The sequence below is a fragment of the Mobula hypostoma genome, chromosome 3 (genome assembly GCF_963921235.1).
Source record: "Mobula hypostoma chromosome 3, sMobHyp1.1, whole genome shotgun sequence".
NCBI classification, from domain to species: domain Eukaryota; kingdom Metazoa; phylum Chordata; class Chondrichthyes; order Myliobatiformes; family Myliobatidae; genus Mobula; species Mobula hypostoma.
This window is the reverse complement of record NC_086099.1, coordinates 173,636,053-173,658,875: the sequence shown is the minus strand read 5'-3', so window position 1 is coordinate 173,658,875 and position 22,823 is coordinate 173,636,053. Positions and strand designations below refer to the sequence as shown.

General features: G+C 41.2%; 1 protein-coding gene across 3 annotated transcripts in view; it reads left to right on the top strand.

Annotated features, from left to right (window-relative positions):
* cdk14 (cyclin dependent kinase 14) overlaps positions 1 to 22,823 on the top strand; it is a 648,395-nt gene that overhangs the window by 433,690 nt on the left and 191,882 nt on the right. For all 3 annotated transcript variants that reach the window (XM_063044119.1, XM_063044121.1, XM_063044120.1), the window contains one exon: positions 7,968 to 8,016. In XM_063044119.1, the coding sequence (XP_062900189.1) occupies positions 7,968 to 8,016 (49 nt within the window). The remainder of the gene's footprint in view (positions 1 to 7,967; positions 8,017 to 22,823) is intronic.

Here is a 22,823-nt window from a genome sequence, read left to right as displayed (position 1 = left end):
AGGGCAATGCTTGTGTCTACCACATGACTTTAATAGCCACGTATGTGGGTGGCACGGTAGCGTAACGGTTAGCATAACGCTCTCACAGCACCAGTAAGACCCGGGTTCAATTCCCACCTCTATCTGTAAGGAGTTTGCACCCCCTAGGGGGTTTTCTTAGCGTGCTACAGTTTCCTCTCACAATCCATGGATCTATGTTTAGGGTTAATGAGTTGTGGGCATGCTACATTGGCACTGGAAGCCGGGCGAATGCAAACAATGCGTTTCCCTGTATGTTACAATGTCCATATGACAAGTAAAGTTCTTCTTTACTCAATATCATTCCCTACCGGGGAAGGCACACATGCTCATCATGAATCTTTGTAACTGAAATAAACTAGGTTAATTAAAAGGAAGTTGAGCCTTGCAGGAAATGTATCTGATATAGCAGAAGTTAGCTCTTCAGCGTGGTTTGCCCATCACCTACCTCACTGCACTAATCCCATCCTCTAGCACTCAGTCTGTAGCTTTCTAGGCTATGTTTTATGCTGAGTAGCTTGACTTTTGTGCTGTTAAAGGCTTTCTAGCACCCTCGAGGCTCAAAGCAGGTGTGCAAAGGATCACTTGCCGTTTCTGTGAATGCTAATACGTTACGTTACAGGAGCAAGCACTGACGAGTTGATGCCTGAAGGAGAACTGTAGTGCTTGGACAGATACGAAATGCCAATCATGTTACTACAGCAGTAAACAGGGCTAAGGAAGTGAAGTTGTAATTATGTAAGATAGATGAGGAGGTGTCAGGAGGGAAACCGCTAAAAGGGAACTATCATAGAAGGTTGACTGATTTCTGTCCGCTAGCATTTACAGCCAGTGGTTCCATCAAATGTGTGTGCATGAATCTGCAGAAAGAACAGACAAGGTTGGCAATATGCATGTCAATCTCCAGTGAAGGGAGCAGAGCTACAGGGGGCAAATTAACCAGAATTAGCCTTGGGCAGAGTGTTTGCAAATCACAGAGGCTAAAATAAGGAGATAGGTTATTTGTGTTCTTACCAGAAGTGCTATTGTGCACTGTGAAGGGAGAGTAGAAGTTTGTAATCAAAACTGACAGACGCTGCACAACCAAATGAAGTACAGATGCTTCTGAAAGAGGATCACTGCTGTCGAGTTTTAAGCAGGTTTAATAACACCACCTCTGAACTCAATGTCTAATTTGCTACCACTTGTGCATTGCAATTGTATTCCCTGATATCTACCTGGTATCTAAGCACCTCGAATGCTTACAACAAAGAACAGTCAAGCACAGGAACAAGCCTCAGTGCACAATGTATCTGTTTACCATATTGGAAAATTTAAACTAGTCCCATCTGCCTGTACGGGATCTTTATCATTCCATTCCCTGTTTGTTCATGTGCTTCTTAAACATTGATAGATATCATATCTGCTTCCACAACCTCTCCGGTTGACCACCACTGTGTTAAAACAAAAAATGCCTCATAAATCTCCTCTCACCTTAAAGCTATGCACGCTGGCATTTGACATTTTGATTCTGGGAGGAAGATTCTGTGCCCCTCATCATTTTATATACTTACATCAGGTCACTCCTCAACTTCCAATGTTCCAGAGGAACGATCTAATTTTGTCCAGTTTTACTACATACAGTAAGTAGCTAATGCTCTCTATTCTAGGCCCCATCCTGGTGAATAACTTTTGTGCACTCTCCAAAGCTGCCTCATCTTTCTCGTAATTCAGTAAGCACAACTGTACGCAGTGTTCCAAATGTGAGCAAATTAAAGTTTTAGAAGACTGCAACATGACTTTTCTACTTTTATACTTGGGCGGCAGAGTAGCGTAGTGGTTAGCATAACACTATTACAGTGCCAGCAGGAAGATCAGGATTCGATTCCCACTGCAGTCTGTAAAAGGTTTGAAGGTTCTCCGGGTGACCACATAGGTATCCTCTGGGTGCTCCTGTTTCCTCCCACATTCTACAGATGAATGGTTAAGGTCAGTGAATTGTGGGCTTGATACCTTGGCACTGGAATCATGGTGACATTTGCGGGCCAGCACATCCTTTCTGATTTGACACAAACGATGCATTTCACTGTATGTTTCATTATACGTGTGACAAAGTTAATTTCTTTAATCTTTACTCAACATCCATCCTGGGAAAGTCATGCATGCACATCTATCCTCACTGCATCCTCCTGACATCATAACATGGATAGGGTTCAACTTGCCCTTACCTACCACCCCATGGCCTCCGTATCCAGTGTTGTTTCTGTGCACGACTACATATCAATTAAATAAAAGCATGCTCATGAGAGATGGCTTTAACTGCTGTATTCACATTGCAGCGAGAGAGCGAGAGAGAGAACAATGCACATGCACAGACAACAGATCAATATGTAGTGCTGGGGGGGGGGTCATTTCTCTAAAAGAAATTGATCCATACATTTCACTTCCTTCCCCTTTAGATTAATGCATCATAAAACTGCATATGTACAAAACATTCAATTTCCCTTTCATAAACCTATATTCCAAATAAACATTCTTTCACAATAACAGTCCATAACAACTTCACAGTTCTAAAGGTTCAGTCTTTTGAATGGCACTCTGTTTCTTTCCGGATAGCGCCTCTGGACCTGTGGAGTGGTATCAGGTTTGGTAGGTGTCTTGTCTAAGACCGTGTTCTCAGTGTCTGGTGTCACACTGCTGTCAGTGACATGGTCATTGAGAGGTAAGTCCAGTAACTATAATGTGTCCGTCTTGTTGGATAGTGTCGACTCAGGTGTGTTCTGCAGTTGAGCAGCCATCTAAGTCCATTAATATGATGGACAAGACAGACAGTTCCTTACAGCACAAGGTGAACAGCTTCCTTTTTGTGTATCGGAGCTCTGTTCATGTGACAACAAATCAACACCTGCAATGCTGTTATAAACAGGAATCTGAGATCTCACACAGACCTCCTGAAACCAGATCAATGGAAGGAAGTGCAGAATAAACGGTTCAGTCAGTTGCCAAGTGAAGCAGCAAGGAGTTTCTAGATTGGACAGGAAGTCCTAGTGCGTGATTACCAAGCAGACAAGTGGACATCTGATAGGACAGCCACAAGAACTGAACCTCTGATGTACACAGCGGATGTTGGAGATCAGGCATGGAAACGTCAAGTTTTTGAATTTCTGCAATGTATCCAGAAAGTCATTCATCTTTTGACTGAATCCTTTTGTAAAACCTAAATCTCACAGCTATTATCAGCAGTTTTGGGCTCATGATTTTGTAAAATTGTAAAAATTTTGTTGAACCTCATGCTTGCTGGCTTTGTGGGGATTACTAAATTGCATAAGAGACTGTATGTTCTTGGGCCCTTTAAGCTTAAAGTGTAGGGACTTTTTGTTCCTCCACGTTGTTCAAGTTACAATACAGTTCAACCCTCTGGATATATGACTCCCAGCCTTCATTAGCAACATCAAATCGTCAGCTTTCCTGACTGAAGCCATCACCACATTATTTTCACCTTAAATTCAGCACATCTTTCTCAGTTACTGTGCACTGTACTCATGGGTTTGTTAGCGTCTATGACAGCCGCCTTGTGCTTAACTGTCACTGTTGTTGTCCTGTAATCGGGCTGTAACTGTCGGTGCAATTCAGGATATTTTCTGACATTCAGCTTTGTACCCGTTGCCAATTTGATATGTCTGTGCACAACTACATATATATTAATTAAAATCAAGTATGTTTTTATTTAACTCGTGCATTCACATTGCAGTGTGTGTGTGTGTGTGTGTGTGTGTGTGTGTGTGTGTGAGAAAGAGAACAATGTGCATGCATAGACAACAGATTGTAGTGCTGGGGGTGGGGGTGGTTATTGCTTTAAAAATAGATCCGTACATCACGTCCAGCACGTCGTTCTCTATAACTTTTGCCACCTTCAATGGGACCTTATAACTAAGCACACCTTCACCTTCACCCCCGCCCCCCCCCCCGCAACCTCTTCTTTCTATAGGGATTCCTCTCCACATGACTCCCTTGTCAACTCGTCTCTCTCCACTGATCTTCCTCCTGGCACTTATCCCTGAAAGTGCATCAGGTACTATACCTACACCAACACCTCCTCCCTCACCAGCATTCAGAACCCTAAACCGTTCTCCCAGGTCAGCAGTGCTTCACCTGTCTGTCCGTCAAGGTCATCTATTGTATCTGGTGCTCCCAATGCAGCCTCCTCTACATTGGTGAAAACTAACAGATTGGGGAGACCGCTTCATTGAGCACCTACGCTCTGTCTACTGCAAAAAGCAGGGATGCTGGTGGCTACCCATTTAATTTCAACCTCCCATTCCAACATCCTCCTCCATTGCTGCAATGAGAATTTAAGATAAAGCTCAAATGAGTATTTTCAATATTAGACTCAATCAAGAAAATTAATATTTTTAGCAAAGCAGCCTACATGATTGGAACTTTATTCACCATCCTAAATATTCATTCTCTCCACCAATGACGCATTGTGACATGTGAAATCCACAGAAGTAACTACTGATTACCCGAATGGCACCTCCCAAATCAGCAATCTCTACCTTCAGGAGGTGCAGCGGATGCATGGGAACACCACTATTTGCAGATTCTCCTCTGAGGCTACGTCCACACTAGACCGGATAATTTTGAAAAAGCCAGTTTCACATAAAAACGACAGGCGTCCACACCAGGCGTTTTTGAAAATTCCTCCGTCCACATTAAAATGGGTATTTGGGCGAATCTCCTCCTACTGGGCATGCGCAGGACACATCTACAGAAAACAAGCGAAGAGGAAACGGTATACTTGGTGCATGTTTGTCCAGTTACAGACTAGAAAAACTTAAAAGGAAATTGCCAAACGGAAGACTTGGTGCACGTTTGTCCAGTTACAGTTACAGACTAGAAAAATTTAAAAGGAAATTGCCAAACGACGGACAGTGGTTGGCTCTCACGCAGGAGGACTGAAAACTAAAAAGCAAATACTGGAGCGTATGGAGGTAACCGACAGGGAGTTCACGGACAATATGACCCGGCTGACGATGAACATTGTAAAACTGACTAACTCTGTTGCACAGGGATTTGCAATGATGAGGAATATGATGGCTCCCCCCCCCCCCCCCCCAAGTACTTTTCACCGCCACAATACCAGCCTCACAGCCACTACAATAGCTACACATACAGACACACAGACCCCCGGGTGGTCCCACCAACATCTTCCCCACTCCCACAGAGGGGTCACTCTGGAAACATTTCCAACAGCCATAGTCTCTTCACCGATGAAAGGGACGACAGGTTTTTTAAAACTTCCAGTTACCCCGTACACACTACAACGCCCAGCCGGTGTTTTCAGATTTAAACACTCTGGAGAGCGTTTTTAGTAAAGCTCAGTTTTTGGGGAGGAAAACGCCATTTCAGTGTGGACGGAGGGTCAAAATGAAGAGATAAAGCTCGGTTATGGATTTATCTGGTCTAGTGTGGACGTAGCCTAGAGGCCAATTTATACTTGTGGGTCAAATCGACACCCTAGGTACAGCGTAGCCGCATACCCTGCGCCATAGCATGACGCGCACCTCCCCAAAAATGTAACTGCGCATCATGGAGACGCAGACCGAAACAACTGTGACTGGTCTGCTTGGTAGCATCGCATTTCTTCCTACGCTGCAATAGCTTCCCATTGGGCGAATGAAGAGCAGGGAAGGAATTATAGCTGCAATACTTTCCATAAAGCTTTACAGACATCTGAAATTATGGAGGACCCTGTGCTTGACGCCTGTTTGTAGCTAGCTGCTACAGCCTGTTGACTTCCACCTGAAGCTAAAACTCGAATGGTGATTGCCAGTCTCTGAGTATACTGTGCGTACACTGATGCGAAATAAATGATTGGAGACCATGAACCAAATCGTCAAATCTACCTGCGGACATCCAAAAATATTTGAAATGCATTTCCTTGTCCATGTCTCTCAGTGGCCGGACAAGCACAGAAAATTCACCCTCCTTCAGTTTCAGTCGCCATTGTTTGAAGTTTGAGTTTCTTTGTGTTGAGTTTCAACATGAAGAAACTCAACGCAGTGGCATAGAAACCCCACCGCCAACTAGCGTTTTGGTGGTGATTTACAGAGTGACGCAGACACACCAATGCACAAGTATAAATGTTCACAACGCACGTAGGCCACTTGCGTAGGTTATGGCGTCCAGTTAGCGCAGAAATATAAACCAGGCTTAGGGACTAGACATACTAGGCAGGCCCATAGCCATTTAACAGGATTATAGAACAATACAGCACAGAAACAGGCCCTTCTGCCTGCTGACCATTATAGTTGTCTATGCCCATCAAACTGGCCTGCTTTAATTTCATCTATCTATGCCTAGCATATTCAGGTACCTGTCTAAGTGCCTCTTTGATGTCTGTACTGCTCCTGCCTCCAGCACCTCTTCTAGTTTCCTCATTCCAGATACTAACTACTCAGGAAAAGTGACACCATAGCTCCTCTTTAAACCTCTTCCCTCTCACTTTAAACCTGTGGTTTTAGATGACCCTACAATTTGGAAAATGACTCTGATTATCTACCCTATCATGCCTCTCAGATTACAGATAGGTTTATCGTGTCACTCCTCAGTCTCCTCCACTCCAGGAAAACAAACAGACTCAGCCTATCTGTAGATGCTGAAAATCTTGAGCAACACACACTGGAGGAACTCAGCAAGTTAGGCAGCATCTATGGAGGGGAACAAATAGTAGATATCTTGAGCCAAGACCCTCCATCAGGAATATTCAATCTCTGTTTATAATGCAGCACTCTTGTGAACCATTTCTAGCTGAATCACATCCTTCCAGTAACATGGTGACCAAAACTGTACATGATATTCAAAGTGTTGCCTAAACAAGTGTAGCTGTACTTCCTGGTATTTTCTGGTTTTTGTTTTGCTTTGGGTCTAACATCAATGGTTTTGTTCCTTTATTAAGCTTCCTAAGATTTCTACTCTAGCCTATGCAGTCATAATTATTTGCATTTTAATCCAGGACTGAATAATATCAGAGGCACAGACTGTATGATAGGTCATCATAAATTAGAGCCTTCATAAAATTATTAACAGAGCTTTAACATCTCGCATTGAACACAAAACAGTATACTGCAAAAAAAAATTTGGAATAATAAAAGTTAGTGAGAAAATAAATACATAGAAAAATGTTTAACTGATACCTGGAATGAACTATGTTCTGATAAAGATTCAGCTGCATCTGGCTCTGGTGAATTGTGCAGGATAAATTAATCAGATTTGCATAGAGAGTAGCAGATGATAATAATCAAGTCAGATAATTAAAAGCAATGAATTAAACACCTGCAGATCTAAGGGTAAATCTGTCTCATGTTTCACTTCTAGTGGCTTCTCATTGCATATGGTGATTGTATTAGTAAACTACCTTATTATATTAAAAAAACGCATTTATGTAGCATTTGCAATGACCTCAGAATATGATAAAAGTCTTAAAATAGAAAATTTAGCAGTCAATTTGCATACATTAAGGTCTCATAAATATCAATGCAGCAAGGTTTACTGAATAACAATGTGATAATGGCCTGTTCACTCTTGTTCATTGAGGAATAAGAAATATCCAATATACAGCAAATCTTTCTACTCTTTGTTTAATATACGTCCACAAAAGAGGGCAGAAATGCTTCAATACAACATCTCATCTGAAAAATTGTATTTCTAATGGTGTAGGACTCCCTTACAGTATTGCACAGGAGTACATCCAGGTTTATGTGCTGAAGTATCTGGTGTTGTACTGGAATCTAATTCAGAGATTTAAACGTATAAAGCTTAACATACTTTGTAAATTAATATTTGCCTTGATAAAAGCTTCTTATTTGTCTGTTTAAATATTCTAAATGCTGTTTATTATTTAAGGGACTAGTACAATGATTAATTAAAAAGCAACATGGAAACACTCATTGTATTTCTTTTTCTTCCAGATCGCTTCACGCAGTACAGTTCTAAAAAACTTAGGCAAGCGTGGAATAAGTAAGTCTTTTTGTCAATGATAGTTCTTTACATCCTGTTGCATATGTGTATATCTATGTCTATATTTATCTATGGAAACAATTTCTTATTACATTCCTTTTTACGTTCAAGTTAGCACAATGGGTATAGAGGATTAGTTTAGATTAGATTAGATTATGAGGACACGCAGTCCTCTTTTATTGTCATTTAGTAATGCATGCACTAAGAAATGATACAATGTTCCTCCAGTATGATAACACAGAAACACAAGACAGACCAAGCCTGAAAAACTGACAAAAACCACATAATTATAACATATAGTTACAACAGTGCAAAGCAATACCGTAATTTGATAAAGAACAGACCATGGGCACGGTAAAAGAAAGTCTCAAAGTCTCTCGAAAGTCCCATCATCTCACGCAGACGGTAGAAGGAAGAAAACTCTCCGTCATGAACTTTCAGTGCCACAAACTTGCCGACGCAGCACCCTGGAAGCACCCGACCACAGTCCGACTCTGAGTCCGTCCGAAAACTTCGAGCCTCTGACCAGCCCTCCAACACTGAGCACTGAGCACCATCTTTGCCGAGTACTTCGACCCCGGCCCCGGCAACAGGCAAAGCCGAGGATTTGGGGCCTTCCCCGGAGGAGATTCTCGATTGCACAGTAGCAGTGGCAGCGAAGCAGGCATTTCAGAAGTTTCTCCAGATGTATATCTGTATAATTGTGAATTAAAACTAAGCTGCTCTATTATGTACATACTGTTTCAGTTTCGCAAAACCACTTTAATAAGCATAAATGGCAATTTCTGCAGCAGCCTGAAACTTCAAGCATTTTTAAATTATTGATATACATTTTAATTCAGGTATTCTTATACAATCATACATTGGTTTCTGAGATAATACAGGAATGTTTGTCAGGGTTAACAGTGACATACCATTTCTTGTACAGTGTTAAAGCATATAACTTTTTTTCTAACTGCGGTATGGTTCATGTTTTCATCTTGCTTCATTAAACACAGATTTGCAAAAAAATCTATATTGATAACTGAGTAACTGACAACGTATTTATCAATGTAGGAACAAAGTCTGTGATATGGTTGGAAGAGAAGGGCAAGTTTTGATGTATAACCAAATTTTTGTAGTAACACTGGATTTAAATTGGATTTGCATCTAGCCTATTGAACTAATTAGTTTGAATTCTAGCATTATTTATGTTATACCATTTGGATTTAGATCAATTGGCGAAACTGTTTCTTAGAAGTGTAGCATAGCTTTATCTGAAGAAACGAGGACATGGTCTGGGTGTGCAACGTAACAATCTGGAGGAAGATCATTTAACCCATTGTGCAAAAAGGACATAACACAACATGCTGGTGAACGCAGCAGGCCAGGCAGCATCTATACGAAGAAGTACAGTCAACGTTTCAGGCCAAGACCCTTCATCAGGACTGTACTGTGGACAGCTTCTGCAGATTTCCTCGTGTTTGCATTTTTAAAATAACAGAACATGTTTGTATTTTTCTTCTGCGAAATTAAAGAATAAGTCTCTTAAAGAAGAGCTTCACTTTTTACTCTTGCAGAAGAGGACTAATGATTCATAAGTTAATGTTAGTTTTTTTAAAAAATCAATGTTTGCAAGAAGAATTAAAATGTATAAAATTTTGAAGAAATATTGTTTATACTTCAAAAAAGTCACTGTGTGTGTGTGTGTTTGTGTATATACCGCACAAAAAAAAATCCTTGAATGCCTTCCTTGTCTCTGCAACTTAAATTGAACTGGTTCGAGTCGTTGCCCTCGGAGGGGCTGCTGGGTCCCGATGCTCTCTGAGCTTCCTCTCTGAGCAATGAGGAAGGGTTAGTTAGCAATCTTGTGTGAGAGGCCCCTTGGGTAAGAGTGACCATAATATGGTGGAATTCTTCATTAAGATGGAGAGTGACATAGTTATTTCAGAAACAAAGGTTGTGAACTTAAAGAAGGGTAACTGTGAAGGTATGAGACATGAATTAGCTAAGATAGACTGGCAAATGATACTTAAAGGGTTGACGGTGGATATGCAATGGCAAGCATTTAAAGATCGCCTGGATGAACTACAACAATTGTTCATCCCAGTTTGGCAAAAGAATAAACCAGGGAAAGTAGTGCACCCATGGCTGACAAGGGAAATTAGGGATAGTATCAATTCCAAAGAAGAAACATACAAAGTAGCCAGAAAAAGTGGCACACCTGAGGACTGGGAGAATTTCAGAGTCCAGCAGAGGAAGACGAAGGGCTTAATTAGGAAATGGAAAGAAGATTTGAGAGAAAGCTGGCAGGGAACATAAAAACTGACTGTAAAAGCTTTTATAGATATGTGAAAAGAAAAAGATTGGTTAAGACAAATGTAGGTCCCTTACAGACAGAAACAGGTGAATTGATCATGGGGAACAAGGACATGGCAGACCAATTGAATAACTACTTTGGTTCTGTCTTCATTGAAGGAGGACATAAATAATCTTCTGGAAATAGTAGGGGACTGAGGGTCTAGTGAGATGGAGGAACTGAGGGAAATACATGTTAGTAGGGAAGTGGTGTTAGGTAAATTGAAGGGATTAAAGGCAGATAAATCCCCAGGGCCAGATGGTCTGCATCCCAGAGTGCTTAAGGAAGTAGCCCAAGAAATAGTGAATGCATTAGTGATAATTTTTCAAAACTCCTCAGATTCTGGACTGGTTCCTGAGGATTGGAGGGTGGCTAACGTAACGCCGTTTTTTAAAAAAGGAGGGAGAGAGAAACCGGGGAATTATAAACTGGTTAGCCTGACATCGGTGGTGGGGAAACTGCTAGAGTCAGTTATCAAAGATGGAATAACAGCACATTTAGAAAGCAGTGAAATCATTGGACAAAGTCAGCTTGGATTTATGAAAGGAAAATCATGTCTGACGAATCTCATAGAATTTTTTGAGGATGTAACTAGTAGAGTGGATCGGGGAGAACCAGTGGATGTGGTATATTTGGATTTTCAAAAGGCTTTTGACAAGGTCCCACACAGGAGATTAGTGTGCAAACTTAAAGCATATGGTATTGCGGGTATGGTATTGATGTGGATAGAGAATTAGTTGGCAGACAGGAAGCAAAGAGTGGGAATAAACGGGACCTTTTCAGAATGGCAGGCAGGAGTAGTGGGGTACCGCAAGGCTCAGTGCTGGGACCCCAGTTGTTTACAATATATATTAATGACTTAGACGAGGGAATTAAATGCAGAATCTCCAAGTTTGCGGATGACACGAAGCTGGGTGGCAGTGTTAGCTGTGAGGAGGATGCTAAGAGGATGCAGGGTGACTTGGATAGGTTAGGTGAGTGGGCAAATTCATGGCAGATGCAAATTAATGTGGATAAATGTGAGGTTATCCACTTTGGTGGCAAGAACAGGAAAACAGATTATTATCTGAATGGTGGCCGATTAGGAAAAAGGGAGGTGCAACGAGACCTGGGTGTCATTGTACACCAGTCATTGAAAGTGGGCATGCAGGTACAGCAGGTGGTGAAAAAGGTAAATGGTATGCTGGCATTCATGGCAAGAGGATTCAAGTACAGGAGCAGGGAGGTTCTACTGCAGTTGTACAAGGCCTTGGTGAGACCACACCTGGAGTACTGTGTGCAGTTTTGGTCCCCTAATCTGAAGAAAGACATTCTTGCCATAGAGGGAGTACAAAGAAGGTTCACCAGATTGATTCCTGGGATGGCAGGACTTTCATATGAAGAAAGACTGGATCGACTAGGCTTATATTCACTGGAATTTAGAAGATTGAGGGGGAATCTTATTGAAACGTATAAAATTCTAAAGGGATTGGACAGGCTAGATGCAGGAAGATTGTTCCTGATGTTGGGAAAGTCCAGAACGAGGGGTCACAGTTTGAGGATAAAGGGGAAGCCTTTTAGGACTGAGATTAGGAAAAACTTCTTCACATAGAGAGTGGTGAATCTGTGGAATTCTCTGCCACAGTTGAGGCCAGTTCATTGGCTATATTTAAGAAGGAGTTAGATATGGCCCTTGTGGCTAAAGGGATCAGGGGGTATGTAGAGAAGGCAGGTACAGGGTTCTGAGTTGGATGAGCATCCATTATCATACTGAATGCGGTGCAGGCTCAAAGGGCCGAATGGCCTACTCCTGCACCTATTTTCTACGTTTCTATGAGATATTATTGAAATTCTGAGTATTATGGATTGGACTATGGTTATAACTAACTGTAGTTCATATAGGCCTCGTTCAGTTCTAGTTTCAGTTTTTTTTTTGTCTTCTTGCCCATTACTTCTTGTTGTGGATTGGCGGGATGGATTTGTATGATCGGTTAGTTTTTGCGTGAGAGAATGGTTGGGTTATTTGGGATTTTCGAGTTTTTGTTTCTTTTTCTCTTCATGCGGCGGGGTATTGATATCTTTCTTTTATCTACTTTTTTTTGTATTCTATGGCTATCTGGAGAAGACAAATTTCAGAGTTGAATTTTGCATACTTTGATAATAAAATGGAACTTTCAACTTGAACCTTTAAATGCTAGAAAATTTCTTTTTTGAAAATTTAATATTGCACAATGTAGATGCTAGTAAATCTATCCTACTAGCAAAAGGTAAATCTTTTTATTAAGTTAAACATACATTAATAGGAGCTTCTTTCTTTAGTATTCCTTAGATGTGCAGATCTTAAATCTCTAATTTCTTTAGAATTTAAGACGTACGTTACTCCAATTCTCCTGTTTGATAAGAACCAGTCACACCTTTGTTAATTCACTTCAGCTGAACTTTGTTAATTTACACATCCACTTCACCTGAACTTTGGTTGTTTACTGTGATGTTACCTGTTTTCCGATGTATTGAAATAAGTTTGAAAAGAATTAGATCTATCATTTGAGCTCATTCTTTTCCTTGTGTATGTTTACCTGTGTGACTGCGGCTTAAGATGTGATGTATTTCAATTGTATGCAATATTTAACTCTTTCAATGCAACAAACTATTTGATGTTCTCCATCACATTTCTTGGTCGCAGGAAAGCACAGCAGATGTCAAGTTTAGTGCATGACTGTGGAATGCATTTAAATGGCAGCAGATGATGGTAATGTGGAAGGAATAATTCTAGGTGTGTAACATACAAAGATTCAGTAGTTTATAGGAATCAACTAACAAGCAGTTTTATTTTCTCAGGCAATTGATTGATTTGAGTACATGCTTCTGGTTGTTTTAGTTATAATTCTCCACAGCTAGCCAGCTCTATCTGAATCATTGTAATTCATATTCTTTTGATATTTCTTCTTTATCTGAAGGACTTGATGGAACTGCTTTGCTATAAACGCGTCAGCAGGCAGTTTGTTGAGCACCTTTTAAACCATTCAGTCAGGTCTGTTATCACTGACTGTGGTTTTGCAGCAGTGGTACAGTACAATATATTAAATTATTATAAGTTATAATAAGAAGTATAAAAATAAATATATAGTGCAGAAGAAGAGAACAAAATTGTGAGGTAGTGTTCAAGGTTTCGTGGATCTGATGGGGAAGGGGAAGAATCTGTTTACAAAATGTTGAATGTTATTCACATTTCTGTACCTCGTCCCTGATGGTAGTAATGAGAAGAGGGCATGTCCTGGGTGTTGAAGGTTCTTAATGAGACATCACGTTTTGAAGATGTCCTCGATGGTGGGAAGGCTAGTACCAGGCTGGTGGGGAAACTAGACATGGGGCCAAAAGTGGTCTGACGAGCACCTTTTAAAGCCTCAGCATTACATCCGTGGCTTCTTGTCCTCTTTGAAATGAATATTAACATTGCATTTGCCTTTATTGCAACATATCCTGATATGTTGTACTTTCTGATATTCATGTGCGCTAGTGTGGGCAACCTCCAAGTTTGAGCCAACAAATAGCGCATATGTGTTATCTCGTTGAGCTGCCAGGCTATCACCGTCTGCTGTTAGCAAAGCTAATTACTGCCTAGACCTTTGGCTTATGCTGCAGTCATGCAGTTGTCCACTCTTGGCATCCTGTAGTTCACAAATAATCACAAGCTCAAATGGATCCAAAATATGACTGCAAAAAATATTCCTATTGTGCTCAACAGTGAGCAAGCCACAATATGATCCACAAAGGTTCTTTACTATCCACAGGACTCAGATTGGTATTCACTTGAATGATCACACACACACAGCAAAACCAGACATTGTAGTCTGCTTGATCTGTGTCAGCCTCACCAGCTCTCTGACTGTATGGGTATCCCCCCCGCTTTTCAAAAGTTTGCTTTACGCCACTTGGCTTTTACGAAAGACCTACATTAGTACCTGTTTTCGCTAACCGAAAGAAATCCGAAGAGGATTTTCGCTTTTACAAAAAAAAAAGGGGAAAAGCGAAAATAGCGTTCAGCATTTATTTTGCAGTGAGCCGTTATAGAGGCAGCGTGCACCCCAAGCAGTACCGCCAAGCTCCTTCCCCGGGAATGACACTCAGCACCTCAGCATCAAGCCACCAGAGCTTTGAACTCTTTCTGTGTGGAAGTTGACGAAGATGATGCAATAGCAAATGGCCCGAAAATGAAGTCATCCAGGAACTGAATGTGAAGCACTTGCGTGAGATTTTCACTACGATTTACAGTGCTGCAATGATTGCAGAAAAGTATGACTTTAATTTTGAAAGGGCACGTAGGTTTAGGGCAGATTTGCAGGATGTTTTGAATGCTTACAAAGAACTGTATGAGTGTGCTTGCTGTCTTCCTGATTTTGGTAAGTGAAACTACACTGTACATACATTATTTCTACTTTGTATTTATCATATCATTCCTGCTTTTACTATATGTTAGTGTTATTTTAGGTTCTATGTGTTATTTGGTATGATTTGGTAGGTTATTTTTTGGGTCTGGGAACACTCAAGTATTTTTCCCATATAAATTAATGGTAATTGCTTCTTTGCTTTACACCATTTCGGTTTACGGAAGGTTTCATAGGAATGCTCTACTTTCAGATAGTGGGGGATATCTGTATAGTGTTCATTCCACAGCTGCACTATAGTAACACGGGCATATCAACCATCAGTATTTCCTAGTGGCATCACATCAACAAGATCAAGAACAACAGGCGGTGGAAGTGCCAGTACCTCCACCTTAGTTTGAACATGTATTGCTGTCCTCTTGTGATCACTATGCTCCCTGGCTAACGTCATCAAGGCCCACATTGGTTTAGGGAGCATGGTCTCTGCTCCCATCTGGATCTGTTCTCTTGGAGCTAGGAAGGAAATGAAGGCTTCCCAGCCTTGTCTGCGTCTGCACACAAATGAGGAAATCTGCATAACCTACTTTTGGGACAGACTCAGGAAGCTGGACCCTTCCATTTGAAGGGAACTCTTCCTGTGATGCGCTGCCTTATCAGAGAAAGACAAAGTAAGTATCCCACCAAATATCTGAACCCTGGCCCATTCCCTGTTTAATTCTTGCCTGGGAAGGTAGAGGGGAACAACCAATGGGCAGTGGATGGATCTGTGCATGCTTGTGCTGGAAGACGGTGAACTGTGCTAGCAAGATTGTGGGAAAGGCAATGTGCGGGCATGGGCAGCTTTGGGAAGGAGATTGATGGTAAAGGCCGCAAGACCTTGCACCTGCAAAAAAAAACAGCTAAACAGTCCTTGCATTGACACCAGCTGTGCATTCAGTGGATTCTGTTTGTGACTTCCTGCTTTAATTTATTCCCTTTCCTATGATGATAGTGAGATAAAAAATGGCCTCCTGCCTTGCACTTTCTGTACCTCATCTCAATAATTGTTGAGGCGGTAACACTGTATCGTCCTGGGATGTGCTCAGACTTAACTCTCTTTAATTAAAGCAGCAGATGAAGGATGGAACCAAAGCAAATAGATCCAAAATAAAGGTAAATGCTTCACTGACACAACTAAATTAGACAGTCTTGCCTGACTGAAATTTATGAAGATGGTAATCAGTTCAGCCACAGGAAATACTCCACCCAAGGCTTGCTACACACCTCAGTGTCCTCTTAATAGGTTTACTTATCCCCCCACCGATTCTCCGCTCCACACAATTTTCTTTGTTTACTGTCTAAAAGTAACAATTGTACGGTCCTTTTCATGGGATAAAGCTGCACCAAGTCCACCTACAAAATAGGTTTTAAACAAAGCTTTTGGCAAAAAAAATTTTTTGGAAGAACTCGTTTAGTGTACTATTATATCAGAATTTCCAAGAGAGCAATTAATTCTAGTCCTTAATATCAGATTGGCCACTACCAATCTCTGTCTTAAAATTCACCCTTCTATTTATATTGAGGGTAACTGCGATAAGCCGACAATTGTTGCTTCATTATCTATACTTGAGCAGTGAGATACATGGATAATTAAAAGATCTGGGCAAGGTTTTGCAGATCCAGTAATGGAGCTTAATGCTTAGTGTTTTTGCACCTGTCATATGTTGAATGACTGGATGTTACAAAATAATTTTCTGTTTTCATTCTGTTTGGTATATCTTCTGGTAAGAAATATGTTCTAATATTCATAAATTCCTCATGGGTAAGTGTATTTTAAAGAAATTCTTTAATGCCCAGTATCTTACCTTCCCCCCACAACTTGATGTGGACTGTTATGAAAGGTCACTGATCTTGAGTTGAGTGCTTTTCTGCTTTTTTTTAAAATTGTAAAATAAATTCAAGTTTTGAAACTAAGCGAAAGAAAAACACAGGAGCCTGGGATAACTTGCAGGATAAACTTGAATACCTCTATCTGGGGCAAACACGGGAGCCCACCAGGTTAACTGGCAAACACGAGGAATTCTGGAGATGCTGGAAATTCAAGCAACACACATCAAAGTTGCTGGTGAACGCAGCAGGCCAGGCAGCATCTCTAGGAAGAGGCACAGTCGACATTTCGGGCCGAGACCCTTCGTCAGGACTAACTGAAAGAAGAGGTTAACTGGCATACACTTAGTTTCTCTTTAGTGAGGTGTGCACATATGACGTGGTACCTAAGACTTTTGTGCAGTCCTGTATTTGTCAACGTGGAGCAGAGAGAGAGTTTGTAAATCTGGCAGGAGTAAAGGATGTTGGGAATGGTGAGGGTGGAGCGCCACGGGATGGGTGTGGGACAGGTGGCAGAGAAGGAGTGCCAGAGTGGAGCGTGGTGCAGGTGCAGACACACCCAGCCCTGAGACACCAGGCAAGGACATTTGATTCCAAACAATTGGATTATTGATCATTTCAGAATGTCTCTTTGTTGCTTCCCACTCCTTCCCCTCTCTCTTCTCCTTTTCCCAACCATAATTCCCCTTTTCCTGCTCCTTTCCCACTCTCAGTCCACAATAGAGACCCATATCAGAATCAGTTTTATCATCAGTCATGTACAGGATGTCATGAAATTTGTTTTGTTTTGTGGCAGTAGTACAGTGGGATACATAAAATTACAATATAACTACTATGTAGACATGCACAGCTTAGTAAATTAAAAATTTTCCCATTTAGGCCTAAAGATTCCATCACCGTCCATGGTGGATTTCTTACTCCTGTGGGGTAACATCGTTCCTGTCAAGGGGTTCACTGTATTTTGCAGAAAAGGCTTGAGGCTGCGAAACAATTTCAGGTTCTGGGGCTTCCTCCATTGTGGTTTTAGGAGTTGACTCTGCAACTGCAGGAAGTGGTTCTGACAGCTCTGGGCACCTTTCGTCTCCAGCAATTGACTCTGCTGTCCTCAGTTCATTCATGTGCCACCCCCAGATGACATCAGGGATAATCTCCACTGTGTAGGAGAATGGTCCAGTCCTGTCCTTAATCTTTCCAAGTATCTGCTTTTGATCACCTCTGTAGTCACTCACCAGGACTGCTTGTACAGGAGTGAAACATCAAGCTTCCTTGTTTGATGAACCCTCAGTTTGTCTCAGCTGTTTGACCTGCACACTCCTTCTGAGATTGGGTTTGAGAAGATCCAAGCATAAGTACAAGGGATGACCCAGGAAAAGCATAGCTGCTGAATTGTTGGCTGTGCAGTGTGCTGCATTGTGATATGCAAGGAAGAGATTGGCGAGCTTCTGATTCAGTGTTAGCGTTCTGTTAACATTGCTCACAGTGCATTTTTTAACCACTGGACAAACCTTTCTGCCAAGCCATCCATAGCTGGGTGGTTACTGTGCAGATGTAATATGTTTTATTCCATTCGTTTTCAGGAATGACTGAAACTGTTCCACAACAAACTGTGATCCATGGTCACTGACTAAGTGCTCTGGAACATCAATCCTTCAGAAGAGGCTTTTCAACACATCAACAGTCTGTGAGGCTGCGGTGGAGGTGATTAGTCATAGTCATAGTCATACTTTATTGATCCCGGGGGAACTTAGTTTTTGTTACAGTTGCACCATAAATAGTTAAATAGTAATTAAACCATAAGTATGTAAATTATGCCAGGAAATAAATTCAGGACCAGCCTATTGGCTCAGGGTGTCTGACCCTCCAAGGGAGGAGCTGTAAAGTTTGATGGCCACAGGCAGGAATGACTTCCTATGACGCTCTGTGTTGCATCTTGGTGGAATGAGTCTCTGGCTGAATGTACTCCTGTGCCCAACCAGTACATGATGTAGTGGATGGGAGACATTGTCCAAGATGGCATGCAACTTGGACAGCATCGTCTTTTCAGACACCACTGTCAGAGAGTCCAGTTCCATCCCCACAACGTCACTGGCCTGACAAATGAGTTTGTTGATTCTATTGTTGTCTGCTACCCTCAGCCTGCTGCCCCAGCACACAACAGCAAACATGATCGCACTGGCCACCACAGACTTGTAGAACATCCTCAGCATCGTCCGGCAGATGTTAAAGGACCTCAGTCTCCTCAGGAGAGAAAGTTGGCTCTGACCCTTCTTGTAGACAGCCTCAGTGTTCTTTGACCCGTCCAGTTTATCGTCAATTCGTATCCCCAGGTATTTGTAATCCTCCACCATATCCACACTGACCCCCTGGATGGAAACAGGGGTCACCGGTACCTTAGCTCTCCTCAGGTCTACCACCAGCTCCTTAGTCTTTTTCACATTAAGCTGCAGATAATTCTGCTCACACCATGTGACAAAGTTTCCTACCATAGCCCCGTACTCAGTCTCATTTCCCTTGCTGATGCATCTAACTATGGCAGAGTCGTCAGAAAACTTTTGAAGATGACAAGACTCTGTGCAGTAGTTGAAGTCCGAGGTGTAAATTAGGCACACTTCTGGCCATTTTTCAGCTGCAACCACTACTACAAGAAATTTGTTCCCTTGAATGGTTCGGCAAAATCCAGAGGAATCCTCTGCCAGGGCAATGCAGGCCATTCCCAGGGATGGAGAGACACTGTTCTTGGCATCTACTGGGTGTGTTGGTATCCCACACAATGCACAGCAAGCTGCTCAATCTGCTGATTTATCCCAGACCACCAGACAAAGCTTCAAGCCAATACTTTCATTTTGACCATGCCTGGAAGACTGGCATTGTATATCCTCCAACACTTTAGCTCTCAGCTTAGATGGAGCAACAAAAGGAAATCCCTGTCAGGAGCAGGTTCTTCTGGGCACTGGTAAAAATTGGGCCCGCTACTATGACTTGATTTGAGTTAATTAAGATGGTCCCCTTCTCATTCTTGTTTAAACGGATTTGAGTTGGCGGATTGGTGTTTTTCTTCTATGGGAGCTTGTATGCCGTATAGCTCCGGGGTTGTGCTCCCAATGGTTTTTTTTTTCTTTTTTTTTTCTGTTAGTAGGGGTTCTTTTTCCCTTCTTTCTTTTTTCCAAAAAAAAAGTTTTAACATTTTATTTTTTATTATTATTGATATATTGTTTAGCTTTGTTAATCAGTTATTTGATCATTTAATTCTCATTGTACATATTGACATGTTGATTTGATTACTTTAATGTATTTTTTTGTTGATTTTCAATAATAATTAATAAAAAAAGATTTAAAATGAAAATCAGGGAACTGGAATTTCTGCTGCACATTCCAGTTATTTTGTGTTACAGTGTAGACCTGAGACAGTGTAGGGTCTTTTCTGATTTCCCTTTGGATCATCTCTGCTGTAATAGGGAGACTTTTGATTTGTATTAGACAGAATATGTCAAGAGGCGTGTCCTTGTTTGCAAATTTTTCAATTATTCCCTTTTCCAGGGGTAAATGGGGAAAATCCATCAGCATTTCCATGATTCGTCATCCTCTTGAGTTCCATCTTGTAATTGTGTCCTCCAAGATACAGAGTATGTAAATGCTGGATGTATCTCCTATCAAGTTGTAGTTGTCTCAACTAATCATGACTTCCATCATGATGGCTCTCCTGTTTTAACTGCATAAAAGCCCAATGTGGCCTATTGGCTGTTGTGTTTCACTGTTATGAATGCAATTACGAAGAAAGCATGGCTACATTTTGTACTTCCTTAGGAGTTTGCAAAGACTCAACACGGCATCTACAACTTTGACAAACCCTTCTCTTGATATGCAGTGTAGAGTATATTGACTGGCTGCATCATAGCCCAATATGGAAACATCAACACCCTTGAATGGAAAGCCTACAAAAAGTCATGGACACAGCCCAGTCCATTACACGTAAAACCCTCCCCACCATTGAGCACATCTACATGGAGCATTGTTTACACGGAAACAGCATCCATTATGAGGGACCACTCCCTCCCAGGTCATGCTGTCATCTGCCTCAGGACTCATCCGTTTTGTTCCAAACCAAACACTGGTATATACAAATGACAGGAAGGCAGACCACCTTATTAATGTGTATTAGATACTCTCCGTGCATGCGCAGGTTTTCAAATGGGATCGTTCAAATTTGTAAGAAGAAACAGTGTTCACTGTGTTTTAACAAGAAATCCACGCTCAATATCCAGATATTTACATGTTCTACGATACTTGTTGAATAACTCGCATTTCGAAATAAAATCAAAGAAAAAAATTCCAATGGCAATGAGTACAAAACGCAGGAAAGTAGACGCTGAGTGCCGAAAAAGCAGTGAAAATGAAGGAAATATCCGTGCCAGCTACGAAGTCTCAGAATGGATTGCAGAAAAGATGAAGCCTTTTACAAATGGAGAGTTCATCACAGAATGTTTACAAGTAGTGGTGGATATTGTTTGTCCTGAAAAGAAATCTTTATTTGCCTCTATCAGCCTGTCAGCTAGAACGATCACACAGCGAGTTGAAGAAATGTCAGCAGATGTTAAAAGTTGTTTAAGGGATGCCTGCAACGAATTGCATTTGTTTCCAATTGCGCTTGATGAGAGTACAGACTTGAGAGACACTGCTCAACTTGCAGTGTTTGTGCGAGGAGTGACCTCGACTTTTCAAAATTTTTGAAGAGTTTATTCAATTAATTCCTATGAAGGACACGGTTACTGGAGCAGACATTTTTGAAGCTTTGCTGAAAATGATGTCAGAAATGAAACTTAATGTGTCGAAGCTAATTAGCATCACAACTGATGGGGCACCAGCAATGGTGGGACAGAAAAACTAAACTGAGTTCTTTGATTACTAATTGGCATCCTTGGTTAAGCACAAATGATTTTTTAGCATAATTCATTAATTTGAGGCAAAACAAAACTAGATGTATTTAAATGGATAATTCCCATATTTCAAGTTTTTTATGGCATTTATCTGGCCCACCGTCCGCTCATTAATATGCCATCCGGCCCACAGAGGCAAAAAGGTTGCCGACCCCTGGCCTAATTGTTAATGCCATTATGTAGTGACTTTGGGATGATACCAGTTGTAGCTGTTACTATTGGGACAATGTATACCCTGTTCATAGTTCATAGTCTTTCAATTTCCTCTTTCAATTCCGCATATTTCTGGTGCTTTTCACTTATTGAACAAGCAGGATCTCCCAGTAGCCACCCTTTTTAATTCCATTTCCCATTCTGACACATCAATTCATGGCCTCCTCTACTGTCATGATGAGGCCATGTTCAGGTTGGAAGAGCAACACCTTATACTCCATCTGGATAGCCTCCCACCTGATGGCATGAATATCAATTTCTTGAACCCCTCTCCTCCACCATTCCTCATCCCCTTTTTCTTCTCTTATCTTATCTCCTTGCCTACCCATTGCCTCCCTCTGGTACACTTCCCCTCTTCTTTCTTTCATGGCCTTCTGTCCTTTCCCATTAGAGTCCCCCTTCTCCAGCCCTGTATCTGTTTCACCATCAACTTCCCAGCTCCTTACTTGAACCATTCCCTTCCTTGTTTCATCTATCACCTTGTGTTTCTCCCTTCCCTCCCCCCACCTTTTAACTCTAACTCCTCATCTTTTTTTTCTCCAGTTCTCCTGAAGGTTCCCGGCCTGAAATGTTGACTACTCTTTTCCATAGATGCTGCCTGGCCTGCTGAGTTCCTCCAGCATTTTGTCTGTTGCTTGGATTTCTAGCATCTGCAGATTTTCACATTTGAGATATTTATTAACTGTTGTTCTTGCCTGTCTATCCTCTATTAGTATATCCAAACGGTTATTACGGATTGTCCTATCTGTAATAACTGATCAGTCATAATATAATTTGTGGCATTCTGACGCTATACTGGATCAGCCTTGTATTTACAGTAAGATGTGATTTCTTTTATGACTTTGTATATTATTATTATTAGTTCATTTTTTAAAATTTTCACAGTTTATTGTCTTTTACACACTGGTCATATGCCCAGTTGATGTGGTCTTTCATTTATTCTATTGTGGTTATCGGATTTATTGCGTATGCCTGCAAGGAAATGAATCTTTGGGCTGTGTATGATGAAATATGTGTACTTTGATAATACATTTACTTTGAATTTTAAACATTGAAATATTATTGAAATATTAATATTGATGTAGTCACAAT